The sequence below is a fragment of the Mustela nigripes genome, chromosome 3 (assembly GCF_022355385.1).
Source record: "Mustela nigripes isolate SB6536 chromosome 3, MUSNIG.SB6536, whole genome shotgun sequence".
NCBI classification, from domain to species: Eukaryota; Metazoa; Chordata; class Mammalia; order Carnivora; family Mustelidae; genus Mustela; species Mustela nigripes.
In genome coordinates this window covers 1,543,365-1,556,806 of record NC_081559.1, presented here as the reverse complement: position 1 = coordinate 1,556,806, position 13,442 = coordinate 1,543,365, and the positions used below count along the sequence as shown (strand labels likewise).

The window sequence follows — 13,442 nt, the reverse complement described above, 5'->3', positions numbered from 1 at the left end:
AGTTTAACAGAGGTTGAAATCCAAAATCATGAATAAATATTGAATTTGGAACTATATGTATGGAAACACTGGAACAGAAAAATATCAGCAGCTAGTTTTTTTTCACGGTTAAGTAACATCAAAAAGAGTTTAAAAAAAAAAGAAACATTCAGAAACACAGCAATGCAAAATCTATCAGAAATTCTATCTGAAAAATAAATTCCCATAATGTGACCAAAATTTTTTTAAAAATTCAGATCCCAAATAAAAGAAATAAGAAGAAAAAATTATTGCCATTGGACTGTCTTGATAGTTTCACAGTGGATATCCAACACTGTAGACACTAGCCAGTACTAGGTACCCACATTTAAACATAATTAAATATAAATGTCTTCTGGGAAGTTTTTGATTCACACGGTACTTTAGAACATATTGGTTTTCACCGATCAATTCATACAGTGCCTTACTTTTCCTTTATGACACTGAGCTAACTGAAGGCAGGAACCTGGTCATCTTCAGTTTAACTGTTAATTAAGTAAGCAAACTTAAATCTAGTCAGTTACTAGATGTTCTCTAACCCACATACGATATGTTATCACATAAAGTGAGTAATAAATGAGCTTTACTGAATGGGTTGATGAGTTGTTCCTTGATGTGCAAAGAATGTACATTTGAGTCCTGTGTATCTTTAATAATATTTTGTTTTCAAATTTTCAAGACTTCATGATATTCCAGTAAGCCACAGCTCAAATTTACCATCAAGTCCACCTCATAGAGACTATCTACCAAGAAACCCTATTATTACTAGGCTGAAAAGGCTCTCAGTTTTGAAAAGAGATGCTTACATAACACAGTTATTGCACCAGACACTTCTAGTGAAAGGAACCAAGTTATGACGCGTCTCCCCAGCAGAACTGAGGTCACGGTTTCATAACCGAAGGGGACTTGCTTATAAAGCTGAAATGTGCGCGGGCTGTAAGGAACTTAAAAGGAAAGTTCATTCATTCTTTTCCTTCTCTTCCTGCCTTTCTCTTCCCCTCTCAGGCCTCACCAGATGACCTAGACACTTCGTCATGCGAATTAGCTTCAGAATGTTTCTAGCTGGCCGGCGCGCTGGCCCAGATCCTGGGGAGGCTGCGGCAGGAGGGTCGCTGGAGCCCAGGAGTTCTGGGCCGGGGTGCGCGACGCCCATCGGTGTCCGCACTAAGTTCGGCATCGATATGGTGACCTCCCGGGAGCGGGGGACCACCAGGTTGCCTAAGGAGGGGTGAACCGGCCCAGGTCGGAAACAGAGCAGGTCAGAATGTTTCTAACTTAACCAGAGATTTTTTTAAAAAAATTTTTATTTATTTATTTGAGAGAGAGACAGTGAGAGCGAGCAGGAGAGGCGAGAAGGTCAGTGGGAGAAGCAGACTCCCCGTGGAGCTGGGAGCCTGATGCGGGACTCGATCCTGGGACTCCGGGATCATGACCTGAGCCGAAGGCAGTCGCTCAACCAACTGAGCCACCCAGGCGCCCCTAACCAGAGATGATTTAATAAGTAAATATACAATTATTTATTTAAAATCATTTATTCTCAGCAAAATCAAACATATCATTGAGTTTACATAGAAATACAATTTTCAACCAGATCTTCATAAAAATGGACTGGAGAAATGAACGTTCATAATTAATAACCAATTGTGTACTATTTAATCATGCCAGCAGCAGAACTGATTACCATTAAAAATGGTAAGGTAACGTATCTTAAGTGTGCAAATTCCATCTTAGTACTCTATGGTGTTACCATTGGTAATAAATGGCCACTAAATATATATCTATTACATAAAGCTTTTGAAGTACAATAAAAATACAAATTCTATCTGTTAAAAAAAGCCACTAATATGGCTTCTAAACATCCTCATTATACAAATTCCAAAATACTGTATGACAAACAAAATTATAAAGATTCTCCTTTATGAAATATATGCTAAGCTCTAACTAAGGTACAACTTAGCCAATACAGAAACAAGTAAGAAGGCTTATGTCTACCATAGAACATTATGAAGATACATACAAATATAACATTGCATAAGCATTTTATGATTTCTTTTCCTAGTGAATATGTACCCTTAGCACTTGACAAAATTTCCCAGGAGTAAAAGAAAAAAATCTATTTTTGAGATATATCCCTAATCTAAGCTCACATTTTTATTAATTTAATCTGTTTTTCTTATGATGCAATGAACCAAATTATAAATTTTAACCATAAATCCTTCTTGTACTGAATACCAATTAAAATCTGTTACATGATAGGCAAAGATATAGAAAATTAACATTTTAAAAGGTCGGAGTTCATCAGCATATTATGAAAAAAAATTTCATTGTTCATGTTAACCCAAACTGAGAAGCCACTTGATTTTTGTAAAAAATGAAATTCTGACTTCAACAGAAACAAATACGAATTAAAGTTGCTAAATAATACTGTTGATTCATAAAGAATAATTGTTAGAGATTTTAAAGTATCAAAACTAATGGGGCATCACAAAATAAGATCTGGTGAGAAAATGTTTATCAAAGAAGAAAATATGAGAATAATATTCAGTAAGAAAAATACATTTGGTAAAGTAAATGTGGGCAATAGATTCTGCAACTGTAGACAACCGACAGACATTCCATTTTTTTAAGAAAATATTAGATCAGATGATGTTTAGATGTTTAGCAATGTAACGTATCTCTTTAGAAATTAAATCTTAAGTGTATTTGTAATGAGCAAATTTTTGGCTTTTACCATTATCCTTACTTATGAAATAAATAAAAGATTTAGAGTATGACTGACTGTAGTAGCTAACATTATTACTTTACTTTTACTAATAAATAATTATTTGGCTTAACTATTATTGGAAATTATATTTTTGCTATTTTACCTGCTAAAAATGACCTGGCGGCATTATATTCAAAGTTTACATTTTGCTGATGATATGAACAACATCTAATACATAAATTAACACCTGTCTAATGCATGGTAACATGCTTACTGGTCTGAATACAGAATATACTAAGTTTAGCATTGGTATATCTCCTCAAGACTGAAAGGTATCATCAAGGTATGGCTTTGGGGAATGAATAATAAAGTAGCAGCCTGGAAAATGAACACAGATTTCAAGATGCTAATTATTTAGAACTCAGACACAAGGCAGATATTTGGATAATTTGTTCTTTGATTCTAAATTCATCTACAAGAGAAACAGAAAGGAACATGAAAGTATGATTTACTTTACAGTGACTTATTTTTAAAATAAACGTTATAGATCAATAGTGGAAGACATTTTACTAAAATAGTTTGCAAAAAGTGAAGATCTTCAAAAACATATTGGCACACAGACACTACCTGTCATATGATCTATATGCATATAAAACAAATTTAACACAAATCTGGATTTCTTGTTCTTGACATCAGCACCTGCTGTCTAATGGGTCGAGACAAAATACTGTGCCTTCAAGAGTTAGTCCCATTTTGAACCCCTCCTGTAAAACAGAGTAAAATCATTAAAATATGAAATGCTCATGACAATAATAAAGACGATAATAATGACGGTATTCATAAAATAAGAAGACTGAACAGTAGTTAAAATCTCCACGTTCTCATCAGCTGAGGAATAATACGGCAAATCCTGGCTTGTCCAATTTTTCTCAGTGTGTGTCTCAGGCATTTTAAATACGAATGTATGAAGTTAGCATGCCCAAAAGACAAAAGAAAACAGAAATATAGGGAATTACGTGGTTTCAAGACCTAAAGGTTTCTTTTTCAGTGAAGTCTATTTTGTCATTCTACCATAGTGTCTATCTCCTCTCCTGGCTTTCAGGGCTAATATCCAGTTATGTGTAACTAAGACAGCGAGACCTCAGATGTGATGAAAAGTTCGAAAGCCTGGTCAGCCCTGTCTAAGGCCTGGGTAAAACTCCCAACAGTGAACCCGATGCCACTTCCCATGGGAAACACAGAATTTCAGAGCACTTGGCCACAGAGAAGGCTTCCCCTACTGGCCCCGCTGTTGCTTGCAGCTCTAAGGTTGAGCCCCACTCCCCCTCGCAAGGTTTAGATGTTTCCGGAAGTTAAGTTGCCCTGGTTTATTGAGAGTAAGCTCACAAGCTTTTCCTCTTAAGATTTCTTTTCCCTCCAAGTTTTTGTTTCAGTTCCAGTGAGTTAATAAGGCCTCGTGCTGCATTTGTTTCCCCGGGGGGGGGGGGGGGGGGACCTGGTTATTCAACACCCAGTGCTCATCACAAGCGCTGAAGACTTCAAGTTAAGAGCTGGTGGAAAAAAGTTTGTGCTCTACTCTGAACTGTCTTTCTTTTTGTGTCAGGTGAGGGGCTCTCTCCAGCCTTAGCACCTCCTCCCTCCCCTCCCCTGTCCCTAATGCAGGCATTAGGCTCACAGCCATGGGGGATCTGGGGGCCACATGCTGGGTCTCCTTGTAGAAGCACTGTGGCTCCTACATTCATCCTAAACGTCTCTCTCTCACTGATGGAACTGAAATTTTGTTCAGGGAGGTCGTGTATGGTGAGGGCCAGCCAGGCGACACATTACAGGTGAGCAAAGAGTGAACAGCCTACTCCCGCCGGAAGTAAAATGTCCCTCAGAGAGGAGGCATTTTATTCCATCCAACTATACCTACTCGTGTGTTAGCCAGTTGTGAATCCCTTTGCCTTCCTCCAAATCACTTCCGTTTGCAACAGGTATCTAACGTCCTTATCACAAATCCAGTGTCAACACGATCCCAGAGAGGGAGAAAATATGACACTACAAGCCATGCCTGGTTCGCTGTCAAAGCGCTCCTCGCTCCACCTACAGCGGGAAGACCCTGGGGCCATGTCCCACCTCAAAGGCTCTTCAGAACTTCTTCCCAGAACTTAGAATACAAATTAGAGCCCGTTGAGTGAAAGTCAGAGTACTTACCTTTACTTTTTTAAAAGCCTGTTCTTATCACCAGAAGAAATATTTTGTCATATCTATGCATATTATTTTAAACAGCTGCCAAGTACTTAGAGAAGTCAATACTTAGAGCTAAAGATAGTGCAAATTAACTGTTTTGTATAAATATTTGATGTGGATATGTGAAGATCTGTGTATTATGTCATCTTCTGGCACAGTAGGTAGATAGATAGGCTATATATTGACTTGGAAAGCTTTGATACGGTGTTTAAAAATTTTCTCATCTCACTCTGAAATGAAACCACAATCATTTCAACTGAAAACACTATCAGTGTGGTTTGTGTTTCAATGGCAGAATAGCAATCATAGTGAAATAGGGATCGGTCACTATTTCAACAATAAAAAAAATTGTAAATCATTTGCAAGAATATCTCCATAGTGATTTTTTTTTCCTCCATAGTGATTTTATAAGGATCCCTTTGGAGTCCCCTTTGATTAATTTAATTATCCCTATTAATAGACACATAATATTATCTCTCTCTTGTTTTCTTTACTCCTAAGATAAAATTTCCCACACAGTTTCTAACCTTTGTCCTTAGCTCTCATTTAGTAAATCATGACTTAATGATCAGTGAGTCTTTCTTAGGTTTCCACAACTTGAATTTCAATACTCTGGATGAAAATGAAGCTTTCTTTAACTTACATAGTGAAAGAAATTATTGTAAACTAGTATCATGCGAAATATAACTTTATTGTTAACAAAGTACTAATAATATGCTTTTTTAATGAAGTATGTTGCCCCATTGCACTGCCATATTTTGAAATAGGGAAAAAAATGTGTTAAGGAAGGAAAAGTCAGTGTTCTGGAAGAATGTTCACATGTTGAGGATGTCCTTTGAGTCTCCTTTTTTTCTATCTCTAGGGTTTTTTCAACAATTTTAATATTAATATAACAACCATATATTATACATAAATTTCTTATGTATTTTAATGTATCACATATATAATTTTCTATATTCTTTTTAAAACTTAATGCAACAAATATTCCCTATTGGGTCCCCATAAAACTAATCTAATGATTACATAATCTATTAATTTTTTAAAGATTCAAGTATAGTTGATACACAATATTACATTAGTTTTGGGTGTATAACATAATGACTCAATATTTATATACATTATGGTATGTCCCCCCCAGTAAGTGTAGTTACCACCTGTCACCATAAAAAGTTATCCTAATATCATTGACTATATTCCCTATACTTTTCATCCTTGTGATTTATTTACTTTGTAACTGGAAGTTTGTGCCTCTGAATATACTCTTTACTTCTCTTCCCTCTGGCAGTCAGCAATCTATTATTTTTAATGTGATTTAACTGTTTGGGGTATTTTATAATTATGAATAAAGTTAACTAGAACCTTTTTCCCATAGAAAATTTCCCCATTTATAGCCATTTTCTTCTCTGAATAGATTGCATTGGAGTTTCTGATCTCAAAAAAAAAAGTAAGTTTTACTAATAATTACTCTCCATTGGGATGCTATGAACTGACCCAGGCCCAGCAATGAGTTAGCGGGCTTCTCTCATCACACTTTCACTTGCACTGGGGAAGAAAATAAAATAAATAAAAAAAATTTAAATAAAATGTTTATTTTGCTTGATTAAAATAGCATTTCTAGTTCTTTTGTATTTAATTTGTAGATTTTCTTTGGTTAGATTGAACATGTCCACATGCATATTAGCAACTTGTGCTCTTTTGTGAGCTGCTGTTTTTTAAAAATTTATCTGATTGTTAAGTTTTCTAATTACTTGTCTACTTACTTTAATTATGTATATGTGATATATTTATATATTGTTAAAGAGAAAAGGAAAAAATGACAAAAAAACTACAGATGCTATAAAACTACATATTTTTCTTTTCCTTATAGAAATTACTTCCCAATTCAAAAGTCTGATAAATATTCAATTGTATTTCAAACATTTTAAACTGACTACTCTTTCTGAAATTTTCTTGGATATTTAAGTTACAGCTGTGCACTGATCTTCTACCAAAGTATTAACCAGCTGACTTAACACCCCTTTATGCAAAATTCTTTCATCCTTCTTGCCATGCTCCTTTTTAAATGTATTAAATTATTATAACTCAGAAGGTATACTTCTGGGCTGTCAATACTACTCTGCTGACTTGCCTGTCAGTGACATGTGCCAGGAAGTTTAAATTATGTCAAATTAAATAACCACATTATTGATTTCAGATAAATATTTAATTTTCGAACAGTTTATAATAAAATATGACTTTATATTTCTGCTTAAATCCTGACATGCACAAGATACTTTTATAACTTCCTCTAAGTGAAAGAGAAAACCCAAATATCTCATTAGGCTCATTAACTCAATATTATTCCTACAACCCACTGTACTATAACTGTTTTTACATTGTATACAAAGATAAACATAGTAGCCAAATATGTGCATTAGCTTAATTAGGCTAACAAGATTAATAACAAAAGTGGTCACGGACTTTAGATGAAGAAAATATTATTTTACTTTAGTTAAAGTGACCTTGCAAGTAAATCTTGAACTAAAAACAAAACAAAGAAAAACAAAATCAGACAAGCAATGAGGTGAACAATGCAATAGAGACTACACCACTGAAAAAACAACTTTAAAATACGGGTTATAAAACCTCTTTACACACAACAATCAGAAACATCCATATGAAACTGCTATTTGAATGTTTATTAGGTAAAGCATGCAAATATTAAGGTTTTAGCTTTACGAAGTTATAAGTTGTTTAAAATTATTATGAAAATAATATACCAACCATCTCTGGCGCTACCCACCATGAAAGCAAAAAGAATAAAAAAGACATTAAGAAAATATTAGAAGTGGCAAAAACAAAAACAGAAGCAAAAATACCACAGCTTAACATTATTAACACATCACTAAATCATTCCATAATAGCATCTCTCAAAGTTAATTCCTACAAAAATATGCAGATGTAGGTTTTTTTAAAAAAATCTATTGAAATGTTTTCAGTCTTGTGAAAACTAAAAAAAAAAACATTAATAGAAAAGTACTCTTTGTGATCTGCATAGTGCTTGAGGACAAACGGCACCAGATCTGTGCCCATGTTTCTGTTTGTTCTTATAAAAGCGTTAGTCCCCAGTAGCACAAACCTAATTGGTAAAACTAATGAAAAAGGAAAGGGATTGATTTCATGTGAAATAAATAAAGTGTTCTTGCTAAATATTCATGCACTATCTGAGTGGAAGTTTTATAGTATCTAAATACGGAAAAGAGGGAGAAGAATTGTACCAAAAACCGGGTACCTGCTGAAATCAACAGAAGTGTGACATCACCCATCCTGCTAAAGTTCTTAATTTGAATTTTAGTAGGTGTTGTAATTTTGCTTTTATTTAGTTTATAATTTTTGAATTAATAGTTGACTAGAAGCTGTGAGGATAAATTATTTATAACTTTTCCGGTAAATATTTAAGAAATGTTACAATTTAAGTCAATGTAAAGGATTTAAAATAACTTTTTCATGTAAAAGAAAATTACCCGAAACCGAACTTGAGAAATGCTGTTTTAACATATTCTTTGAAATCTTAAGGCATATGTTATTCAACACTTAAGATGCACGCATTATAGTATCCAGAACAATAAGGAAATTCACATAATACCTAGAAAAAAAGACGACTGCATCATAGCCCTGGTCCAAAACGAATGGAAGGGGGTTTATATTATCTTTCTAGGAAGGGGTGTCTCACCAGTGTTAGAAAGTCAGAAATCACCATCACTTGTTTCGTCCAGGAAATGGAGCACAGAGAATGAACCACCTAATAAACAGGAATGACTCCTTCTCCCCACTGCTTCTTCTCAATCAGCTTCCTATAAAGGGTCTTTGCCTACATTCTACCATATAAATAGTCTTTTTAATAAAAATAGGATATAATTTCACAAACATGTAAAGGGCAAATATAAAGAGAAGGTTTTTTTCTGGTGCTTTTAAGATGACTTATTGATCAGGGCCCACTGTAAAAATCTTTTAAAACCAGTATCTTCAAACTCCCAGTACAAGTAAGACTGAAAAACAGAGGGAGAGCGAAGCGAGGACGCAAGCGGACGACACTGCTGAAGAAGGTGTCACCGGTGCCCGCTCCCCCGAACAGGGCCCATGGGTTGCGAACCACAACTACGGCGCTTGTCTTCAAAGACACCGACCTCAGTGTCACCAAGATCGCCCTTCATCTACCCACTCCCGACTTGAACTCCATAACTGGGAAAACGGAGACGAAACCTTGTAAACCTAGGACAGCTGCCCTGTAATTTTTGGATTTCAAAGTAATGAACCATTAGAATCCATGTACTTCTGTGTAATAAAAGAACCACCTCACTGCCATTGTAAATCACACTACTAAAGACGAAACACAATAAAAAACCATCCTTAGCATGTGTAGGAATACTTTTAGGACTAAATGTATATTCCTATTTTCAAAGCAATTGTTTCCAGTAAGTTCAAGTAAGGAAAGGGCCGCGCTGGTGTCCAGCATTTCCTGCGGCCCAGATTCAGGGCCCAGAAAGCCCTCGCGGCCCCCGTGAGAATAGTCACCTGCATCTCCTCCAGCTTCGACTGAATGTCCGGAGGGAAATCCCCCGCTCCGCAGGTAAACGGGTCAAACGGCTCGGCTCCGAACAGGTCCCGCTCTGCAAGCAGAGGACAGCTCAGTGAGCGGCCGCGAGTGGCCCCGGAGGCGCAGCGGGGCCAGGGCGGTCCCGAGGCAGGACGCGCGACCCGCCGACCCCGCACACGCCCCGCGGGCCTTTCCCGAGCTCGGACGAGTCGGGCACCAGCAAAGCAGCGAGATGCCTTTCGGGACCACATTCAGAACCGCCCGGGTGGGAGCAACCGTTACCGGGAAGGTTTCTGCGTCTCGGAGGCTTCTCCGGTTCAAACTCCCCGAATACCTGACATGACCACATGACAACGCCTGCACTTTTTCTGGAGCGATTTAGATCGTCCCCAGTGAGCGCGTCACTCGCTGAGACGTCCCGGGTCCGCGGCCCGGAGCCTCGGGGCCGCGATGGCCGAGGCCGACCGGCGAGTCGTTCCGCTCAGCTCCTGGCCTTAACCCCGCCTCACTCAGGAAACTGAAGACACATTGTCTCCTGCGCTAGAAACTGTAGCACCTTCCGGAATAATCACAGTGGGCAGGTTCTTTAAAAACGTCTCCTATCCAGAAACAAGTTTCTTCTTAAAAATAGCGATAATGGAATATCAAAAACCTCTCTGCAACATATATTCTCAAGTATTCACTTTTTGGTTAAGATACTAAAGAAGTATCAAAGTTAAAATCAATGTTTGTAATTGATAAAACAATTTAAAAATTTAAAAATTATGAAATTCCTTTCTTCTGAGTCAATTCCAGCTCAGCCTTAATGGACACAAATTTTTTTTTTTAATTATATAGGTGTGTGAGAATTTAGAATATATTAAGAAATATTATAACCTCAAAAGTCAATGCTATGTAAGAGGTAATATTTATGTTCCTTGAGTTTTACCATGTCCTCTAATTTCTGACCCTCATTATAAAAGACTCTTGCCTTTTTAGTCATAACTATTCTTTTTCCAAATTCGTGAATTAAATAAGTAAAAAATTTTTATAAGTTCCTGGTGCTGGCAAGTATTGTATAAATAAGAGGGACATATACTTTATCATCCAAATAAAGACACTTTTAATTCTGAAAAGAACGCTACCAACAGTTACACCAGGATGAAAGGTATAAACCTCAACTGTCCTAAACAAGTGGGAATTTATTGTCACCTTATATAAAAATATTATATATAAATACGAATAGGTATTGCATATGGGCATGGGTGTCGTTATCACTGTTGTTATTTTCCTCAGTCTCATGTGGCTTGGGCAATGAATCAGAACTGGGAGAACAAAGGAACTTTCCTTTGGAAGAGTGCCTGGGTGTCCACTGTACCACGAGCCCGACCAACAATGTTGTACACATGATAGATGTTTGTGAAAAGAAATGAAGTAATGAAATAAATAAGTAAACAAATAAACAAACAGAAAGAAAGGAAGTAATGAAAAGGATGTAGAGCTGATGGAGAGGAACAGAGATTTTCATTCCAGCGTGTCTCGGCTCATTGTGCTTTGCTTTACAGTGCTTCATAGAGAGCGTGGTTTTTTACAAACTAAAAGGGTTTGTGGCAATTCGGTATCAAATAAGTCTGTCTGTACCATTTTTCCTACAGCATTTGCTATGAAGATAGGTAGATACAGTATAGGGCATCTAGAATCCTATCCATCTACCTATCTGTCTATCCATATCTTTCATTATGTTTGTTAAATTTTGGCACTCAGGATCATTAGATATTTAAAAATGTAGCAAGGTGTTACTTCAGTTTCTCATTAAAAAATTCCTTAAAACCACTGGAGCAGCTTTGCCCAGATTTTCCAAAGGCGTGTCAGATTTATCAATTCTAAAAGAGAATGCATTTTTCATCTTTTCTACTTCCAGTTTTCCCTGTTAACAACATTCAGTCTAAAATCCTGAATCATCATTGATCATGAACTCTCAATCACCATCCTGATAATACTATTCCTTCTAAATATTTTCAAATCTATTCGCTCTTCTCAATTTGTATTTTGACTTTGATAAAAATCCTCTTTTGTAGTACATCTCTGTAATTTATATTTCAAATTCCAGATTGTAACCCAGGTCTAGCACACACGCTATACAAATGCCCTTTGGACTAAATAATGAATGAGTAAACTGATGGTCGTCCAAGGAATTAAAAAACAGTAAAGCAAGAGATGGGGGACACTCATAAAGACAAAGAAATGCCCCCATTACATCAGGATATTGTATCAGGATATTGGAAACATTTGCTAAAAATATACTATGGTATATATACTATAGATTATTTCCTGAAAAAATATTTGCATTGGCAGAAAATATATTCACAGGAATTTATATATTTCAATTTATGTAAAAGTACAGACATATTTTTGTAGACTGATTTTTAAAGTTACTAATGTTACTACTTTGCATTTACAAATTAATTCTGTAAAATTTACTGAAGATCTAACATGTGTAGTATATTTTGGTAAGTTCCACAGAGGGAAACAAATAAAGATCCTGACATATTTTAAGCCCAAGCTAAAACTTCAGAGTTATATCGAAAACCTCTTAATGTGAACCAGAGAGAATGCAATAAAGCACAGTATGTAAAACTCTCTTTTCTTCAGTTTCCCTTTGGACATAATGACTGAGCACAGCCATCGGGAGCTATTCTTCACGTTTCTGTGATGGGGCACAGATCAAAATACAATCACAACATTGAAAATGAGCATCTGTTGGATGTTTTCTAATTCACCAGGAAGAGAGTCTTATGTTCCTTCCAAATGTGCAGAAGGTAAAGCAGAGAAGCAATGGTGTGCATAGTATTACAGATATCCAGCGAGAACACTTCCATGGGATCAATAAACAAGTCATGGAATTCATATCTTTATACATTTAAGAATATTCATATACTCTATAACAAATAATTATTGTTTTTTTAAACGATAATGAAAAATTTAAACTGAGCTCTACTAAGCATGTCAAAACATTAAAATAATTACCACCAAGTTGTCTTTAACCATTAAAATATTTAAAAGTGTAACCCAAATAAAATAATATATGATTAAATGCTTTATATTGAAATAAATAACCCTATACTAAAATATCATTTTTCATAAAAGTTTCAAATGCTAAGTGATGCCATCAGTAGATACTCTGAATTATAAAGTTAAATATGATTAGCTGATCTGGCACAATGAAATATAATTCTTTGGTAATTAACACTTTGAGTGAACTTAAGATATGTAATTTTCCATAAAGTGTCAATGAAACATCTAAACTGTACACAAACATAGCTAAGAATATTGATTTGTTTAGAAAGCTTACTGATCTCAGTAGCTCTGCTGGGTACTGGCGGCGGCTGCGTGCCATTGCGAGCAGGGGTTGAAGTCACGTGTGATACCGGAGAAAACGGTACCATGTCAAAGATGTCGGTGGAGGGGGACTTGGGTGTCCCGGTGCCTGCCTGCAAATGAAAATAATGTGAATTACAGCAGTGATCCAGGTAGACACACTGTAATGCTAAATACTTCATACACATAGAGAACATGGATAAACAACAACAAATTCAGTTGAATCATATGAACTTGCCATTTTCTAGATCAAACGCTGGCAATTCCGTATGATTTAACCAGTCACACCAAACGTCCATTGCAAGAAAGCAACAGAAAATTTCTGCGACAATGACCTTAAAGATGACGGCAAAAATGGTGACAATGCTATTCCAGACAGATATAAAGATACTGGACTTTTTTGTCTATCTAGAAACAACTGCCATTTGTATCAGAGAATTGAAAATATTAGAAATTATATAAAAACATGATTTCAGTAATACATTTTCCATAAGTTGGAAACAGAAATGAAGTAATTACTTTTTAAACTATGACCATTCAAATGCAATTGATAGC

General features: G+C 36.0%; 1 protein-coding gene across 13 annotated transcripts in view; it reads right to left on the bottom strand.

Annotated features, from left to right (window-relative positions):
* Positions 1 to 1,531: 1,531 nt before the first annotated feature.
* The window catches only part of GULP1 (GULP PTB domain containing engulfment adaptor 1), a 240,868-nt gene continuing 228,957 nt past the window's right edge, over positions 1,532 to 13,442 (bottom strand). For all 13 annotated transcript variants that reach the window (XM_059393010.1, XM_059393021.1, XM_059393023.1 and 10 more), the window contains 3 exons: positions 12,862 to 13,000; positions 9,509 to 9,603; positions 1,532 to 3,486 (listed from right to left, as the gene is read on the bottom strand). In XM_059393010.1, the coding sequence (XP_059248993.1) occupies positions 3,415 to 3,486; positions 9,509 to 9,603; positions 12,862 to 13,000 (306 nt within the window). In that variant the 3' untranslated portion in view covers positions 1,532 to 3,414. The remainder of the gene's footprint in view (positions 3,487 to 9,508; positions 9,604 to 12,861; positions 13,001 to 13,442) is intronic.